This window comes from Chelmon rostratus, chromosome 12, assembly GCF_017976325.1.
Source record: "Chelmon rostratus isolate fCheRos1 chromosome 12, fCheRos1.pri, whole genome shotgun sequence".
NCBI classification, from domain to species: Eukaryota; Metazoa; Chordata; class Actinopteri; order Chaetodontiformes; family Chaetodontidae; genus Chelmon; species Chelmon rostratus.
The window spans coordinates 27,501,287-27,520,330 of NC_055669.1; the positions used below are offsets into that span (position 1 = coordinate 27,501,287).

Consider the following 19,044-nt stretch of genomic DNA (forward strand, 5'->3'; position numbering starts at 1 on the left):
CTCAATGAGGTTTTATTGATGATTGATTAATTGTTTTGATAGATGATTGCATGAGGCAGTCAATGTGGCTGACAGGAAGTGACATCACTTCCTCTTTGCTCACTTCTTGGTGACCTTTGTCCCAGACGTCCTTCACCACACTGACCACTGTTTGCTTCATGTTGTACAAGCTAAAGTGACCTGACAGTCAGAGTGAGGGGGAAATACCCTGGAATATTTTATTGTACAATTATTAAATTATACACTTACAGCAGTATGAGTGTGTTACAGGAGTATTTTGTGTTCTGTTACAGCAGTAGTTTGTGTACTCTTACAGCAGTAGTTTGTGTACTCTTACAGGAGTATTTTGTGTTCTGTTACAGCAGTAGTTTGTGTACTCTTACAGCAGTATTTCGTGTACTCTTACAGCAGTAGTTTGTGCCCTACCTCACAGAATGTGTGGTCCTCCAGGTGTTCCCTCCTCTACAGACGATGCTTCGTGCTAATTTTCCGTACATACTAATGATTAGGTGTCAGATTTCAGACGTAACTAATGTCTGCATTAGAACTGTTTCAACCATTACAATCCGTCCTAAGTCAGCCCCGTTTGATCCTGTTTCAAAGACCTGAACCCAACGTGACACCACACGATCTTGAAAAAGTTTGTTTGAAGTCAGTGTCCTTTGAGTTTCATACTTTAGCTTATGTGAGCCAACTTTAAAGTGCTAACTAGTGTGGGCTGAGGTGAAATATGTCACTTTTCTTTTTGTTAGAGCACTCACCCTTTGTGCACCATCCAATAGTGTAGATGATCATTTGTTACAAAAGAAAACTTAACATTCTCTTCCACACATTATCTCACAGTTCCAAGCTTTTTTATTTCTTTCCCAAATGATTTCTATAAATTGCAAACAATGTGGGGGACAAAGTATCACCTTATTTCACCCCAGATGAACCTGAAAACCAGTTTGTGTAATAGTCATTTAGTGTTCCACACATTGTGGGATCACAGAATCTTCCATTTAATTATATTCACAACGTCTGTAGGATCTCTGCAGGATCTCTGCAGGATCTCTGCAGGATCTCCGCAGGATCTGTACTGGATCTACCGATCCTGTCAAAAGTCAATAAAACACGAACGAAGATGTTTGTTTATATGTGTGTGTGTTTGTGTGTGCCACTTCTTCTTCTCCAGGTGGCGGTAGAAGCGCCCAGGCGTGACGTAACACCGTAGAGGAAGAAAAGCGGAAGTAAACAACATGCGGCTTGTGTGTTTGTGCTGCAGGTGAGTTTTAGTGAAACTCTTTAATATTTAACCCGCAGTCTTGTTTCATTTCACATGTTCAAACACGTCAGGGCTTTCAACAGTTAAAACATGACGCAATGATGAAGCTCCTCCGTTAGCCTCTGCTAACACTGTTAGCTTCCTGTCAGGTTAACTCTGCTGTTGCTGTTAGCTCATTGCTAGCATGATTGTGTTAGCCCCGTTACTTTTTATCATTCTTATTTCTTTAATTTTTTGAATTTGTGTCAACATGTAGCCCCATTGACATATAAACGTATGTATGTCTACACTTAGCCCCGTTAGCTTTCTGTCATGCTAATTTCATGTTGTGTTTGTGACGTTATTCGGATGTTTGTTTTTTTGAAAATGTAAAAATCGAGTATGGCACCATTGACATTAATGAAGAATAAAGGTTGTCAAAGGAAACAACAAAGTAGGAATCGGATATAAACATTTTGCAAAGACTGCTACCTGAAAACAGAGAATTTGCTTTTAATGAGTGGAAATACAGCATTCCAGTGAAAAAAGAAAAGAAAATTAAAATTCAATCATTAAAATAATGAACCTCACACAGAAGAGAAACAGTTTTCTCTCAGTTATCTAGTTCAGGTGAAAATCTTTTAAAATGTGATTTTATTATATTTATTATTATTATTAAGGTCGTGGGTGTTTAGTTTTCTCTTTAGTTTCTTTGTGACTCTGGACTCTGATCCTGACTGAATGCACACTGAATGAACTTTATCATTCTGGTTTCAGTGAGTGTCCTCTGTGATGTCGTGGTGATGTCATGGTGATGTCGTCGGTGAAGCAGCGGTACCATGACATCAGCCCTGTGACTCTGCAGGTGGTGGGTGGGGCTGTGAGTGCCAGTCTGTACTGTGGGGAGGTGGAGGGCCTGTTGGGGGGTCTGGTGGAGTCCTTCCTGGTCGAGCTTTATCGCTGTAAACTCTGTCAGTTCACATGCGGCCTGAAGACCTCCATCAGCAGTCACCTGCTGCTCAGGCACCGCCCCCCCACCCTCACATACCTGGAGGGGCCTGACAGAGGTGGTGGGGCTGAGGACAGAGAGGAGACGGGACTCCAGCGAGAGGCGTCACCCTATCGGCTGGATCTGAACGGAGAGTCCAAACAGAGTGAGGAAGACGAGGAGTTCCTGCTTTACAACATGCTGGACAACATGAGCCCGCCCACCTGTGACATTAGCAGCGAGGGGGGGCTGCAGGTTGCACACACCTGTGAGGTGACACACCTGACACACTCACTCACACACACACACACACACACACACACACACACACACACACACTACTCTGCTGTGACGTAATTAGCTAACAGACCTAGCTAACAAGCTAACAGCACAGTTGATGCATTGCCTCTGGTTCTCTCAGTCACTCTCTTTTATCATGGGCCAATTCAGTTCTGTTTTACAGAATGTATAATTTTACTTTCAGGTAGCCTTAACATGAGAAAATGTCTCAAGAAATTTTGAGTCTGCCTGTATATCTCAATATTAAATTACCAGTACTAAGTAAGTATTAATAGCACTACCTTTATCATTGAGGTGGATAAAAACACACTATAAGCTTTGAACATGTAGAACTGCACAGGTTTAATTCTCCTCGATTACATTAACTGAGCTCTGCAAGACTGTCATGAGTCTAACTCACCTGTACATCTCTGCAGACAGGCAGCTTCACAAATGCCTTCAAAACAGCTGTTATAAACCATTACTAAAGAAACCCAACTTAGACAGTAACACACTCACCAACTACAGGCCGAAATCCATCCGTAAGATGAAAGAAAGGATAGTTTCAGTGCAAATTAACCCCTTTCTTCTAGAAAATGACACTCTGGAGGAGTTTCAGTCAGACTTTAGAACAGACCGCAGCACTGAGACCGTCAGTTTCTAGTTTGGACATGTGCAGTTTCCCCACTTGAAGGAGAATTGACCAGGCAGATTTCCTTTTTTCTTTTGTTTTTGGACTTTCTGGTCGCTCCATGTGACATGTTCCATCAGTGTAGGTATTTAGTTAGTTAGGTGAAAAACCTTCAAGGTAGAAAAGAAACACACATATTATTTTGTGTCGGCAGATTTCTGAGCCACACGTGAATAAAATTGGTGATACAACCTCAAACGAATCAGACATTAATCAGACAAACAAAAAATACTATTTAGCTTATCACCTCTGCCCTTGGTTGCCTTGGCAACGGAGCTTCTCTCCCCATCCGGGCGCCAGTTTCCCTAAACAACCGACCCCTTTGCCTGACCACGACCCTGAGGCGCCCACTGGGTGTAGTGACAGAAAATTCCGTCTCAAACATATTGATTGATTCGTATCTAAACATGTTTGATAAGAGAACATATTTATTAATTATTTATTGATTTATTGATAAGTATATCAACATATGTATGTTATCCATATGTTGGATAAGAGAACGCATGCAGCTGACTGAAACCTCTCACATCTCTAAAGACATTGGAGCAAATTTCCATCTTTTTTTGATAAACTGATCACGTTTAAAATCCAGATGTTGCCTCCTCTCCTGAACGTGACCAGGACTGTGACTCAGACCGCCAGACCTGCGGGCTCCGCTGTTTGTTTGTCATGTCATCATGTAAAATGACGACGTGAAGTCGAACTGAACAGGTTCTATTTACACAAGAGAACATTCATCCACATGTGAAAGAACATAATGATATAAGTCTTCTGTCTGCAGGTCAGCACTCTGTTCGAGGAGGAGTCCTCCATCTTCCCTCTGAAGGGGGGTCCAGTGGATCTCTCCTGTCCCATCGAGCCCCCCGCCACCCAGGAGGAAATGGCACAGTCCGCTCACCTCATGACTCTAGGACTGTGTCGCATCTCAGCTGCAAAACCGCCACCTCCTCCTCCTCCTCCTCCTCCCCCCAGCACTTCCCAACCCGTCCACCCTCCCCCTGACAACCCTCCTCACCCATCGCAGCCCGACAGCCTGAAGCAGGGCGAGACGGACGGTCTGCCTATGAGGACCTCCCCCTCCAGTAAACAGAGGCTGCCGTGTCTCTTGTGTCCTCTGATGCTGGCGTCCAGGCGGTTGCTGGATGTCCACGTCCGGTCTCACCGGGTGACCGGTGGATTCAGCTGCATCTGCTGCAGCTGGACGGCCGACAGCTGGGAGGAGCTGGAGCCTCACTGGAGGAGCCACTGCAGGAGGAGGAGGAGGAGGAGGAGGAGGAGGGAGGAACAGAAACAAGAGAGGAAGAAGAAGGAGAAGGTGGCAACATCGAGGCTATTCAGCTGTCCGGTCTACCTCAGGACGTTCAGGAGCACCGCCTCACAAAACCTTCATCAACAAACACGTGACAGCTGTGATCGGCGTCACCACAGCGACCACTCAGGTGGGAATACATTCAACTGCAGTTTATAACTATCAATCAATGATCAATAACAGTGATGATGATTTGTTTCTGTCAGATGGATGGAGGGGCTGGCCGATTGGACGAACAGGAGTGAAGAAGGAAGCACAGACAGACAAGTAGGCAACTGAAACTGCCCCCGCATGATCCCCCGAACCCTCACAAGGCTTTTCTTATGAAAAGCTTTACAGGAAATTAATTCCACTAAATAATCCCCCAACATCCCAAGAGGAACGCCAGAACATTCCCAAAATCTAACGGAGCATTGTTGAAATTCTCATCAAAACATTTCACTAAATGTCATCAAACAATGCTGAAAATTTACAAAATATCTCAAAAAATAAATAAAAACTCACTGAAATCACTCAAATATGACAATATCTGAATTTGAATAAACAGATTTCAGATCAAATTCAATGAAGTACTGAAAATGGTTATTTGATTTGTTAGTGATGATACAGATGCTACTTTTTCTTCTGATTAATTCATTTAAGGTTTTGAGTCTTTGTGTGATGATATGAGACAACAGCCAGCCAATCAGAAACCAGCATCTGTGTGTGTTGGTGGATCAGCAGGTTGGTTCCCAGTCAGACCCGCAGATCTCAGACTGGTTCACAGCAGAGCGTCACAGAGAAGACGAAGGAAACCAGAAGAAAGAAAAGAGAAGAACAAGAGAAGGAGGGTGGGGAGACTGGTTTCTGTTGCTCTCTGTGTCACAGGTAACTACATTACCCACAATCCCTCGCTTCACAGTTTATCAGACTTTTTGCAGCAGGGTCAGAGGGCCTCAGGACACTTTGATAAACCATCCAATCAGATTAGAGCTGGCAAAGTTGACCCAGTGCCTGAAACTCACTGAGACTTCAGCTCCAGTTAAACCAGGTGTGTCACCTGTTGCCGAGCTGTGATTGGTATCATTGGCTGTGATGATTTTCTCTTCAGGAAATTCTCGACCAAACTGACTCTGAGGCGTCACCTGGGCATTCACGGAGGAGAGAAACCGTTCACCTGTCCTCACTGCTCCTACAGCAGCAGACTGAAGGCCTCACTGCTGCAACACCTGAGAACACACACAGGTAACACACACACACACCTGAGAACACACACAGGTAACACACACACACACCTGTGAACACACACAGGTAACACACACACACACACCTGAGAACACACACAGGTAACACACACACCTGAGAACACACACAGGTAACACACACACACCTGAGAACACACACAGGTAACACACACAAACCTGAGAACACACACAGGTAACACACACACACCTGAGAACACACACAGGTAACACACCTGTTTCACAGCTGCTGGCTGCAGCTTTAACTTCTAGAACTTGTCTCCTTTTCTCACTTGTACACAAAAACATGGAAACTAGTGTCCATGATGAGATTTTTGACTCCTGTTTGAATGTTTTGAACCTCTGTGTTTCTTTTAGAGGGAAACTTCAAACATAATTTTTGGCCCATTTTGACAGCCCTAACACACACACACACACACACACACACACACACACACACACACACACACACACACACACACGCACAAACACAAGTAACACACACCTGAAATGAACTGTTTGCATTGTTAAGTGACTGTGACTGACTGTGTGTGTGTGTGTGTGTGTGTGTGTGTGTGTGTGTGTGCATGTGTGTGTGCGTGTGTGTGTGCGTGTGCGTGTGTGTGTTTTCTCAGGTGAGAAGCCGTACAGGTGTGCTGAGTGTCCATATGCCTCTATAGATCGCAGCTCTCTGCTCAGACACTGCAGAACTCACAGTCAGGAGAAACCATACAGGTGTCAACACTGTGACTACAGCAGGTAACACACCTGAGAACACACAGCTAACACACTCAGACGGGGGAGACTAGCTTCTTGAAGCACTTCATTGTGATTGGTGAATGCTACGGGGCAACAGTCATTGAGGCGGGACACCGTTGACTTTTTGGATGTGGGATGATGGTGGTGGTCTTGGAGCATGGAGGGGGGGCCACCTGGCTCTGGGACAGTTCTGTGTTTATTTTTACAGCTTTGTGGTTCCTGATTTTTGTTTTCCTGTTAGTTCCTCTGTGTGAAAACTGGAGTCAGACTGCTTTTGTGTTTACACAGAGTTATTCAAGGGTTCTTGATTGACTTCACTGTATAATCCAGTTTATCATACCACTGCTGTGATTGGCTCATCGTGTGTGTCTCTGCTGGGATTGGCTCATCGTGTGTGTCTCTGCTGTGATTGGCTCATCGTGTGTGTCTCTGCTGTGATTGGCTCATCGTGTGTGTCTCTGCTGTGATTGGCTGTGGCCTGATAGTGGGTTGCGACTTACGGCTGCCATGACAACATGAACTTCCTGAACAGACCCGAGCTGACCTGTTGTTTTTTCTGTCTTAGTATCCAGAAGAAGAGTTTGGACCTGCACGCTCGCCGTCACCACACCGGAGAGGCATTTCCATGCCAACAGTGTGAGTACTCGAGTCCGGACCGTCAGCTGCTGCTGAGACACGTCCGCAGACACCATGCCCCCTCCCAGCCTGCCGCACTATGACCTCACAGGTGATTGAGTGCTCTGATTGGACTACTAGCTGGTTGGCATGACTACTGTCTCCAGCTGATGATGTAATAAGGATGATGTCACCAAACGGGCCGCTGATGTCACAGACTGTCTGCTGGTTGTTACTGTATGGTTTTCATTGGTTGAATTTTTGAATCAAAGTAAAAAAAACATGTAAAATTGAACTCAGTGTTTTGTTTTATTTTGTTCAAACTGCGTGTTCTCATACAGATGAAACAACAGTCCCTGAAAAGCCCCTTAATTAACACTTAATTAGCCCTTAATTGTCTCTGATTTCCCTCAGTCAGAAACCTTCCTGAGAAATAAGACTATTTGACTGCAACCCTTGTTCCTGCTGAGCCTGAACTGGATTAACCAGAATAAACCAGAAGCAACCCCCCCCCCGCACAAGCTGATTAACCTCGTTACACTGACCTGAGGGGTCTGTGTGGGCATCAGTAGGTCGACCAATCAGATGCTTAGTTGATAGAATCATGTTATTAGAACTTTAAAGGACCGGCCTGTTTTGTTCAGCTACTTCCTCATTTTCAAAGATGGATTCTTCCTTCAGGCCTCACTTCACTGACGTCACACAAACAACAAACTCCTTCATGAATTTAACCCTAATTTCCCTTAATTAACCCTGAAAACACGCCAACGTCTAACGTCTGATCTGAATCAGTGGTTTTTTAGCCTTCGTTTGTCCTTTAATTTGAAAAACTAAACTCTTCAAACCACCTTAATTTAAAAAGTCCTTAATGAAAAAATGAAGTAAAATTCATGGCTGAATATAATAATAGGGGTGGGGTGGGGGTGGGGGGTAAAAGGTGGACTGGCGGCTTCTGAGTGATCAAGAGGACTGAGCTGGTCTGAGCAGCCTTAACGAGTTAAAGGGCAGATCTGTCTATAAATCTATAAATCTGTTATACTCGTGTTCTGTCGCTGTCGAGTGTTTCAGTTTAATTTGACTGAAAAGTTCTACAGACTGATGGAAAACTGACTTGTGGTCAGTAAACACATTGATCTTCTGAGTCTGAGATGGATTATTTGGATCAGAAAGTGTGACGACTGGAGTTCAAAGCTGCTTTAGCTTTTCAGTGCTGAGGACACTCGGAGGAGGAGGAAGAGGAGGAGGACTGCTGCTGCTGCCTCTTCTTCTCTGTCTTCTTTTTATCTTCTTCGCTTGGTCTTTGTCTTCCTCCCTCTCTAAGCGCCACCTGTGAACATCTGGAGGACCAGTCAGTGGCAGCGGGTGATGTCGTCGGGGTATCGGGTGACGATGTCAGAGCGGGTGATGTCATCAGGTGTGTTCGTGGTGCAGGTGTGTGCAGACCTTCTGTCCCGTGGACGAGTGGAGGTGAGGGCGGAGCTGTCGGACGGCAGCTTCCTGCAGCTGAACAGGACTGATGAAGACTTGGCTCTGATGATGAAGAGGTTGGTGGACCGTTTCCTAGACGACGGAGAGACGCTATCCTCCGACCTGCTCACAGGTGAGTAAATGGTGTTTGTCTCCCACCTGTCTGTCCTCAGTAGTGTTCAGTAGTAATATTTGTAGTACTGTCAGTAGTAATTGTACTATTACCAGTAGTATTACCAATAGTAATATTATTTAGTAAAACTGGGAAATAGTACTCCCTCTGCCCTCGATTCAGTCAGAGAAAAACTTTAAGCAGGTTCCTCACTGTTGTCACTGTTCTCAGGTCTGTTGGAGGTTCAAGCTGCAGAACAAAGTTCAGATCCTCAAGTTAAAACTGTGGAGGTGAACAAACTGCTGACGGCCATCGTCAACCTGCCACACCAGGTATTTACTTCTTATATCTGTTATATTTAAATAAATACATTTCAAAAGCTGAGTTCTGTCATCTAAACAGAAGAACCAGAGAATTCATGTCCAGTTGGGACAAACCAAAGCTTTCACACAGCAGGCGGGTCTTGAAAAGCTGCACAGAGATAAATCAATACATCTAATAAATTCAGATGGATGTGTAATAAAAGAACATTAGAAGGAACAATTAGAGATCAGGGAAGAACCGACCGCACAGACAAAAAGAGTGAAATGCTGATGAACATCACCGTAGAGATGCTGTGTTGAAGCTGTTTGACCCTCGTAACGTCCACAGCGTCCGTATCAGCAGTCGTACTCCGAATCAGATAATTCTAGATTTCCTGGATTGACGTTCTCTCTCGAGTCAGAATCAGATCGACCTCCTCCCAAAACGCTGCGCCTCTGATCACGAGTCACACTTTAATTAACAAACAGCCACACACACAAAAAAAAATCACTTGTTTTATTGACTCCAAGAACGTTTTTGCATCTTTTTGGCTCCATGTCAGACAGAACGTGTGCTCTGGTTAAACCAGCGCATTTGGACTGGATTTGCTTTTGTTTGCTGCTTAAATGAACTTGCTGCTCAGTTGGACCCTGGTACCGCTCCTCTTCCTCCTCGGTAGAGAGGTGAAGACTATGTTTCTCCAGCCGAACATGAACTACAGCCACAGCGGGACACAGCAGAGACGTCCTGTCAGACCTGCAGGAAACATGAAGACATCTAATGTCGAGATGTTTCAGAAGCCATGTCCAGATGTGAGGAGAGCAAATACCATGTAGGAGCCTAAATGCAGTTTATTTAGCAAGAATATTTTTTATTTTAAAATATGCAAATTAATAAGTAAGATAACTAATAAAGATAAATAATTTCATGATTGAGAAAGATTTGAAAATTATTACATATGTACATTTCATTTCTAGTGTATGAGTAAGATCGGACTCTTATTGTGATATTTAAAAAACCCATCAGTTAACCTGGTTGCCATGGGAACGGGGTCAGCAGCGGGGTCAGCAGGAACAGAAAGGAGACTGGAGCGATATAGTTTTTTGACCTCGCTCTCTCTCTCCACAGACTTTCTTTACGATGTGGAAGGTTTTATTTGTGGACGTTTCTAACGTTTTGTAATGTTGCTCAACAGTTAAAATCAAGAAGTGGACTCGTGGATTTATTTTTGAAGTGTTTTGGATACGAGGGAGTCTGACGAGCGTCAAGCTAAAAGCTTCAGTGAGGACAGTAAGGACCTACATACCAGTTTACCACAAATAATCATGTCATAGAGCGTAGTTTGAGTTCTACCTTCCTTTGCATAACCAGAACTTCAACATGGCAGTGATGCACAGAAAGACAAAGTTTGAGCAGTGGTGAAGTCTGGTGAGCAGGGCGGTGGACTGTAGTGGACTGTAGTGGACTGTAGTGGAATGACCTGTTTTATTCATGGTGAAGCACGTTGGACTGTGCTGTGACGGACTGAAGCTGTTTCTACCTGTAGGGGTCAGAGTTCACACAGATTACTCTTCCCGGTTTCTTTTCTTTTCTGCTTGTTCTGATTATTCTGGTGAAGTTTGTTTGATTGGGAGCTCTGCAGGCTGCTGACGATCATCTGATCTTTGTTTCACATCAAAGTTTTCTCGGTCCGAGGCAGTGCTGGCCTTCTTTGAGCCGTCTGACGTGGACCGGACCTTTAGAAAGGAGGAGGATCAGACCTTAAACCAGCAAGAAGTCCAGACCCTCAGGCAGGAGGCAGAGAACCAGACCTTAAGACAAAACGAGGACCAGGATCATGATGTCTTCCAGAGTCCGGTGGTTCTGTCAGGTCAGTCCAGTGAGTCAGTGACACACTGACCTGTCTCTTTCTGTCCTGCACACTCTATCTTCTATAATCATCTCCTTCTTGGTTTTTTCCTGGACTGCTTGTTTCACTGCTTGTTTGTGTTGCCTCATACGCCCGGAAGACATGAAAACATGACGGATTATTAACTTCAGCCAGATCAAAACATCTGGAGGAGGATCACAGTTCTGTGGCCAGTGGCAGTGATCTGGTTTAGATCATGAAGTACAGGATCCTGTTACCCTGGGATCTTCAGTAGCTCTTCAGGTCAAACTTAGCCTTGTGCTAACATCAGCGTTCACAAACTAAATTAACTGTGTAGCTCACAGATGAGTTCAGATCAGTTGTCTCAGCGTTAACAGAAACTGGCACGACTCATGTTAGCATGCTAATATCTCACCTGTAAAAGAGGTGATAGCATAGCGACCTGAAACTTGAACGCCAGAAAATAACATCAGATAGAACACGGCGCTCTTAAATACTCAGTTCTGATTGGTCAAAGGGGCAATCCCTTGATGTACCCAGCTCAATAACAAACCGCCAGCTGATCTCAGGGGTAAAATATGGAGCATTTTCCAGACATAACTTTTAATTTGTTTGGAGAGGACACACTTGACGTGTGGCTGGAGAAGACATGTCCCCAGCAGAAAAGACAAGAAAAGTAAAGAACAAGCTGGACTGAGTTGAAGAGACTTGAGGACACAGAGACTGACCAGACTGAAGAGGACAGACCAAGAAAAACACAGCATGGACGATGGACCTGCTCAAAGACTGGAGACAAAACTGGAGACAGATTTTTAATGTCTGATGCTGAAGCAGAAATCAGCTGCAGTCAGAATCACTCAGAATAGAAACCAAACTCTGTCTCCAGCTCCGTCTCTCTCAGGTCTGGGATGTCTCCACATTTGACATAATGTCTCTGAATATCTGTAAAGAAATAAGTTTTCCTGCCTGTCGGCCTGCGCACAGTGACGGGCGGTTGCTAGGCAACGTAAGTGAGGGCGGTGACAGACGAGGGTAGGCTCGTGATTGTGATGCACGGCTTCAGTTGAAGCACCGTGTCCTGGTCCTGGCTGAAGTTCAGGCGAGCTAAGTGAGTGTGGAGCTCTCTATTACAGGAGGACAGAGGTAGAGCTTGTTATGAGAACACCTGGAACACAGGTGCGCAGACCGGAGGAGGAGTGTCTTATCGGCTGTTCCTCAGTGGAATTTGGTTGGTTGTGTGGATACAGCTGAAGCCAATCGGCTCATCTTTTAACAGTCTCACTTTGCGTCTCTGTGTTTCGTCCAGAGATCATGAGGTCAAACGGTTTCTGTCTGGCAAACACTGAGACCATCCTGTTTGACCTGACTCCGCCCACACACCCCGTCACCCAATCAGATGACTGCTCAGGCAGACGGTAAGACGATCCCCTGCATCGATTAGTCAACAGAAAAAAGATCGGCAGCTTGATGATGGATTTATCGTTTGAGAATCTGTGACAGACATTTTTCTGTTATTTCATTGACAAAATGCATAAATAAAAAAAAGTGTAGATTGATTGACAGTGAAAATCCTGATCACCTGCAGCCCAAATAATGATGGAAGGAAAGTAATTGATCAAGCTTCACACACGGTGGAAATTCAAAAGCTCCAATTTCAATGGATTATTTATCTTAAAGTAAAATATGTCAAAAGACACTTGGACAGACTGGAGGAGTCAGAAAGACCTGAACCCTGGAAGAGCTAGAATCCATCCTTCTTTCTATGAATCGTCTCCAGATTTGAGGTGAAGCCCTGAAACCACCTGACAGGTGAAGAACTGAAGTTCTTTTAAAGGACAAATTAAAGTCCAAGTTAAAAAAACTGTAAAATAATCTCATCAGTTGAAATAAACTAATATATCAAGTACTGCATTAATGTACAGCCTGTCTGTCTCTGTCTCTGTGCCTGTCTGTCTGTCTCTGTCTGTCTGTCTCTGTCTGTCTCTTTCTCTCTCTCTGTGCCTGTCTCTCTGTCTCTGTCTCTGTCTGTCTCTGTCTGTCTCTGTCTGTCTGTCTCTTTCTCTCTCTCTGTGCCTGTCTCTCTGTCTCTGTGCCTGTCTCTCTGTCTCTTGCTCTGCCTCTGTCTGTCTCTGTCTCTGTCTCTCTCTCTGTGCCTGTCTCTCTGTCTCTGTGCCTGTCTCTCTGTCTCTCTCTGTCTCTTGCTCTGTCTCTGTCTGTCTCTGCCTGTCTCTCTCTCTGTGCCTGTCTGTCTGTCTCTGTCTCTCTCTCTCTGTGCCTGTCTCCCTGTCTCTCTCTCTGTGCCTGTCTCTCTGTCTCTGTGCCTGTCTCTCTGTCTCTCTCTCTCTGTCTCTTGCTCCGTCTCTGTCTGTCTCTGTCTCTCTCTCTGTGCCTGTCTCTGTCTCTGTGTCTCTCTCCGTGCCTGTCTCTCTGTCTCTGTCTCTCTGTCTCTGTCTCTCTCTCTGTCTCTGTCTGTCTCTGTCTCTGTGTCTCTCTCTCTGTGCCTGTCTCTCTGTGCCTGTCTGTCTGTCTCTGTCTCTGTGTCTCTCTCCGTGCCTGTCTCTCTGTCTCTCTCTCTCTGTCTCTGTCTGTCTCTGTCTCTGTGTCTCTCTCTCTGTGCCTGTCTCTCTGTGTCTGTCTCTGGCTGTCTCTGTCTCTGTGTCTCTCTCTCTGTCTCTGTCTGTCTCTGTCTCTCTGTGCCTGTCTCTCTCTCTCGTGCCTGTCTGTCTGTCTCTGTGTCTCTCTCTGTGCCTGTCTCTCTCAGAATGAGTGTTGGTTCTGCCGTCTGTCTGCAGCTCTGTCGTTCGTCTGTCTCTCCTCATCTTCTGCGTGGTTTCACAGGGATGATGGGCAAACTGATGATGAGACGGAGCTTCAGGTCAACCCCGCCCCCTTGCCCCGCCCCCTCCACCTGCCGCTCACCTGGACTCAGGAGACGGACATCCTGGACTGAATGGACACACAAACATCAGAGACACGGAGGGACGGATTAGATGAACCCTGGTGGGAGGCTGATGGTCCTGTCACCTCACTGCTGAACAATTGATCAATCGATGGGATGGAAAGCTCTTTAAACTGATGGACTCGTGGTGCATTGTGGGAAAAAAAAGCAGCTTTCTGTGTGAATGAGGTCACTGTGAAGTTGATAACTGCTGCTGCACATTTCATCAGTCAAGGCCATGGCAGCAGGGTGAAGCCTAGCTTAGCACAAAGACTGGAAGCAGGGGCAAACTGTTAGCCTAGCTTAGCACAAAGACTGGAAGCAGGGGCAAACTGTTAGCCTAGCTTAGCACAAAGACTGGAAGCAGGGTCAAACTGTTAGCACTAGCTTAGCACAAAGACTGGAAGCAGGGGCAAACTGTTAGCCTTGCTTAGCTCAAAGACTGGAAGCAGGGGGAAACTGTTAGCCTAGCTTAGCGCAAAGACTGGAAGCAGGGGCAAACTGTTAGCCTAGCTTAGCACAAAGACTGGAAGCAGGGGGAAACTGTTAGCCTAGCTTAGCACAAAGACTGGAAGCGGGGGCAAACTTAGCCTTGCTCAGCACAAAGACTGGAAGCAGGGGCAAACTGTTAGCCTAGCTTAGCACAAAGACTGGAAGCAGGGGGAAACTGTTAGCCTAGCTTAGCACAAAGACTGGAAGCAGGGGCAAACTGTTAGCCTTGCAAACTCTGATGGCCATCAAGATCAACAGATATTACACAAAATCTAAAAATGTCAGCCAGACAGAATAAACTTCTGCAGAGCTCATCTGTGTAATAACATAATAACAGTATGACCGTGTGAACACACTATAACAGTAGATATTCACAACTGCGCTATCATTTACAAGCTAACAAACAGAAAGAAATAGCAGATGCTAATGCCACTTAGTATTCTGATACGTGTGCTAGCTGCAGATTTATGTGCACAGCAGGCTCTGAGTCTGGGTCTGACTGAGGCTCAGACATGTATGGCTGAACCTCGCTGATGTTTCCTCTAACATTAGCGATCATGGCGTGCTGCGATAGCACCGCCAGCGGTGGCGGGTGACACATGAGGTCTGTGATTCATAGATTCAAAATGTCTTTATCAGACTTTATCAGCTTCAGCTTGGAGAAAGGGTGCTCTGCGGCGGTGATAGTGACAGGTGTGCTGAGGTAGAACAGCAGTGCTGCACAAGCATCACACAAGCTGCTGGTCCACAAGGAGCGTCTGGGCCGGATCCTTCACAGTCAGATGTAGAGCTGGCTCTGAATGGAAGGAGCTGGTCGGAGACAGTCAGGGATGGACGTCTAACATCTTTTTACTGTAAAATCTTTGGTACTGTGATAATTTTCCAGTTCTTTTGTTTTTTAGGACTGCAGCTTCTTCCCATCCTGTCACTGATGAGGGGATTTTAGTTAGACCTTTCATGACATCTACATGGGCAGTGAAGGCATCATTCACCTGCTGGGGTGGAGACATTTCAGGGTAATGTTACCATGACAGTTCAGGTGAAGTGACTATATATTCATTCATGACAATATTCCAGATGTTGTACTGGTCATGTTAACAGCAACTTCAAGTTTGACCCAATGGAGAATTTTCTGATTGAGATGTGAGACATGCTGATATTCAGGTTTTAGGAGCTTTCTTTGGACATGCACATTCAGGACATGTGTCTCAGTTGGGGTTTTTACAGCAGACACATGGTCTCCGGCGGCTAACAGTCAGCTCTGTGTTGTCTAGCCAACAGTTTATAAGGCTGAGGTAGAAACGCGTGCACAGAAGAAACATCTGGACATCAACAGGTTTTGGGATTTGTGCGGTAACGTAGCACCAACCTTTTGAAGAACGTGGTTGAACGTAGTGTCGTCACTGAAGAGTTCCTTTGAAGACTGTGAAACAGTCAGTTTACTGCCGTAAAGCGGCACAATCGGCCTCTCTTCATGGACCCTGAAGGCTTCTGGGTCCTGGTGCAGCTGCTCCGGTTGCACCGTCAGGATTTAGGCCAGTGCAGCCTCTGTGCTCTGGTTCTGTGGTTATATTCTGTGATTCTCCAGTTGTGTTTGCTGGTTCTCGGTTAAAGGGGTTCTCTCCGGAGACTGACCAGTTTGGTCAGCAGACAATGAAAGTCACAAATGAAGTTTTAGTTTTCTTTTCTTGTTGAAGTTCTGCAGCCTGTCCGACTCAATTCATCTGCTTAAATTTAATATCTTTCCAGCTTCTATAGACTTTCATATCACACTCTTTATTTCATAGGTTCTGTAAGTCTGTAATCATTTACTTGTACGTGTCATAGAAACATCTAGTCTATATTTGGGTCTGATTATTTGGAAAATAGAACCATGTTCTGAGGCAGTGGTCAGTATGAACTCAGTTATTTTAGTTTCCTTTAACGACCTGCAAAAAGCTTTTCAACAGATTTTGCTTATTTCTATTTCCAGATGAATAAAACAGCCTCGAGGATAAACTACACAGTTTGTTTATTTAGTTCATAAATTAAAATCTTAAACGACGTGGTTCACGTCCATCAGTCCATGTCGAGGACAATAAGCAGGAAGCTGTGTGACCTGTTTCAGTTAAAAGCTCATTAACCTCAGCGAGCTACAGACGATCTACAACCGTTCAAACAATCAGGTCACATCTGGTCCAGATGTTGATTTATTCTCTGAGTGCAGAGAGTTAATGGACCAGTCTGAGGTGGACTCAATAATCCCCCGTCATCCATTGATCACGCTGATATAAAGGGCTGCAGTAGCACAGACGGGTTCGCAGAGAGACCCCCGCCAGAGCTGAAAGAAGCAGCTGAAACCAGCCAACATCCTGCCAACATCCTGCTGCCATTCAACCGCCATCCATCGCCGCCAACAATGAGTCATCACCACCCAACCAGGAAGCTGTCTCTCTGCTCCCGGGGAGAAAATTGCACCTCCTTCCTTTCTGGTCACCATAATCACAGCAGGACGTCAAAGCTCCTCCACCTGCCTGGCCAGACGCCCACGCACCACACTCACCTGCAGCCTCACCTGTTCCCCACCGTGGACGTCCCTGACCACGCCCACTACATCATAGGCTCTGTCATCCTGTTGGTGGGAGTGACAGGCATGCTGGGAAACGCTCTGGTCATCTACGTGTTCTGTCGCAGTAGAACATTGCGGACACCCAGCAACCTGCTGGTGGTCAACCTTGCAGCTGCGGACTTCCTGATGTCTCTGACGCAGTCTCCGGTCTTCTTCGTGGCCAGCTTGCATCACCGCTGGGTGTTCGGGGAGTTTGCCTGTGAGCTGTACGCCTTCTGTGGTGCGCTGTTTGGCATCACCTCCATGATGACGCTGACGGCCATCGCGGTGGACCGCTGCCTGGTCATTACGCAGCCACTGGCCCTGCTGGGCACGGTGAGTCGTGGCCGGGTGTTGGGGGTTCTGGCGGGGGTGTGGTTGTACTCTCTGGGCTGGAGTCTGCCGCCGTTCTTTGGGTGGAGCGCCTATGTCCCTGAAGGCCTGCAGACGTCCTGCAGCTGGGACTATATGAGCTTCACTGCTGCTGTGCGTGCCTATACTATCCTGCTGTTCACCTTTGTCTTCTTCGTCCCTCTTGGTCTGATCGCTGGCTGCTACTTCGCCATCTTCTGGGCGGTGTGTAGGGCAGGTCGGGAGGTGGAGCAGCTGAACTGTGGAGAGACGAACAAGGCGTTCGAGCGTCTGCACAGTGAGTGGCGGTTGGCTAAAGTGGCTTTGGGAGTGATCTTGCTTTTCATCGTCTCCTGGTCACCGTACTCTGCGGTCGCTCTAACTGCCACAGCTGGCTATGCCCACCTCCTGACGCCCTACATGAACTCGATTCCTGCCGTCATTGCCAAGGCCTCCGCCATCCACAACCCCATCATCTACGCTATCACACACCCAAAGTATCGCGCCGCCATCGGCCGCTATGTCCCGCTGCTGCGCCCTCTGCTGCGGTTGCAGGACAAGGACCTACGTTCGTCTTTCAGCTCCAGCGGCGCTTTGTCTCGTCGAGCCACACTCACCAGTCAGAGCTCGTCAGGGGTCCAGCTCGGTGCCAGCGTCCGGGCCAGCAGCCGCTGGGGGAAGACCCGACTGTCCTCAGCGTCCGACAGCGAGTCCTGCTGGACAGAGAGTGAAGCCGATGGATCCAGCGTCGGGTCAACGGCCTTCGCTCTACAGGTGTCCACTGACATCACTGCCGACACCACGGACAGCAGCGACACTGCCCCCCTCAGCTCTAACACGCCTGAGGGGGGCGCTGCAGCAGAGGGAAGACCTCCACCCCATCACACACTACGATGACACGATTTAAAAACTGCAGAAGAAGAACGTGTCCGCTGTTCTCACTGATGTCTCCAGACTGATTGATTTCTAATTGAAGACTTTGATTTGATGTAGAGGGGGCGGGGTGATGACATCACTGTTTTGCTTACTGTTGTCATGGTTATGCTGCTTGTGTTCACTGCTCTTTTCAGGCAAACTGTCCCAAATTATCCTGAAATGTTGAGCTTCGGCTGAGATGCACTTTAGTTTTATTGATTTATTTATTGATCATAGAGGCTGATTTAGTGATTGTGATTAAGCTTCTATCCTAATGGAACCCTCACTCTGTTTAAATGTTGGACAGCGCTGGAGCTTCAGTGTTTGAGCAGCTTTTGGATGTTTTCATGTTTGTGGAGTAATAAAAGGAAACAGACTCATGAAATGTTTCTGACTGCTTCACTTCAATACTTACTCTCTTCCACCATCGACTCCGTTAACTTCAGCTGCTTTGTTCCGGACGGACGACTGATTTTACTGACTGAATCCAGATCGCTCAGTCTGACTGATCAATACACGTTCAAAGGTATTGATCTGTGTTCAGACCTCATTCTCTGCTGCAGGCTCAAACAACTGGTCTGTCTGTTCACCTCCTATCATACCTCCTTATTTCCTTTCTTATCTCCTTGTTTCTTCCTTCCATCCCCCCTTCCTTCCTTCCATCTTTACATGCTTTATTTTCTTCTTTGTCTCCTCCTCCACCTCTGCTGCTAACATCAGCGTTGAGTCTTCCTCACTAACATTGACTTCCACTGTGATTATTACATATTCGTGTTAAATGATCATCAGTAGACTCTGTCTGTGTTGTTGGTCTCAATAAAGCTTCACTGGATTGAATTAACCCCGTTAATCCAGCAGATAAGCACTGTGTTCATTCTGCTAGCAGTTAGCAGATTAGCTCTGCT

At 46.2% G+C, this 19,044-nt stretch overlaps 3 protein-coding genes across 4 annotated transcripts; all 3 read left to right on the forward strand.

The window, feature by feature from the left end:
• Window positions 1-1,222: 1,222 nt before the first annotated feature.
• On the forward strand, window positions 1,223-7,393 carry si:dkey-154p10.3 (zinc finger protein 250). Of its 2 annotated transcripts, none has more exons than XM_041949472.1 (8): window positions 1,223-1,264; window positions 2,021-2,504; window positions 3,983-4,640; window positions 4,717-4,777; window positions 5,231-5,377; window positions 5,601-5,734; window positions 6,366-6,489; window positions 7,055-7,393. In XM_041949472.1, the coding sequence occupies exons 2-8, from the start codon at window positions 2,052-2,054 to the stop codon at window positions 7,206-7,208; spliced, it is 1,731 nt and encodes a 576-aa protein (XP_041805406.1). In that variant the 5' UTR covers window positions 1,223-1,264; window positions 2,021-2,051; the 3' UTR covers window positions 7,209-7,393. The 2 variants fall into 2 exon arrangements, with proteins under 2 accessions (XP_041805406.1, XP_041805407.1); XM_041949473.1 differs by having other exon boundaries at window positions 5,234-5,377.
• Window positions 7,394-8,469: 1,076 nt separating this feature from the next.
• LOC121615610 lies at window positions 8,470-13,846 on the forward strand. The gene is made up of 5 exons (XM_041949992.1): window positions 8,470-8,704; window positions 8,915-9,015; window positions 10,667-10,856; window positions 12,163-12,271; window positions 13,618-13,846. The coding sequence occupies exons 1-5, from the start codon at window positions 8,470-8,472 to the stop codon at window positions 13,844-13,846; spliced, it is 864 nt and encodes a 287-aa protein (XP_041805926.1).
• Window positions 13,847-16,684: 2,838 nt separating this feature from the next.
• On the forward strand, window positions 16,685-18,457 carry opn4.1 (opsin 4.1). Its single transcript, XM_041949231.1, has one exon. The coding sequence runs from the start codon at window positions 16,685-16,687 to the stop codon at window positions 18,119-18,121; it is 1,437 nt and encodes a 478-aa protein (XP_041805165.1). The 3' UTR covers window positions 18,122-18,457.
• Window positions 18,458-19,044: the final 587 nt, after the last annotated feature.

Excerpts from the sequence above, each read along its gene's own strand:
- LOC121615610 (XM_041949992.1), top strand. The coding sequence starts at position 8,470 with ATGTCGTCGGGGTATCGGGTGACGATGTCAGAGCGGGTGATGTCATCA. Across the intron at positions 8,705-8,914 it reads ATCCTCCGACCTGCTCACAG|GTCTGTTGGAGGTTCAAGCT; the intron begins GTGAGTAAATGG and ends CACTGTTCTCAG. Across the intron at positions 9,016-10,666 it reads TCGTCAACCTGCCACACCAG|TTTTCTCGGTCCGAGGCAGT; the intron begins GTATTTACTTCT and ends TTCACATCAAAG.
- si:dkey-154p10.3 (XM_041949472.1), top strand. The coding sequence starts at position 2,052 with ATGGTGATGTCGTCGGTGAAGCAGCGGTACCATGACATCAGCCCTGTG. Across the intron at positions 5,378-5,600 it reads TGTTGCTCTCTGTGTCACAG|GAAATTCTCGACCAAACTGA; the intron begins GTAACTACATTA and ends TTTTCTCTTCAG. Across the intron at positions 5,735-6,365 it reads ACACCTGAGAACACACACAG|GTGAGAAGCCGTACAGGTGT; the intron begins GTAACACACACA and ends GTGTTTTCTCAG.
- opn4.1 (XM_041949231.1), top strand. The coding sequence starts at position 16,685 with ATGAGTCATCACCACCCAACCAGGAAGCTGTCTCTCTGCTCCCGGGGA.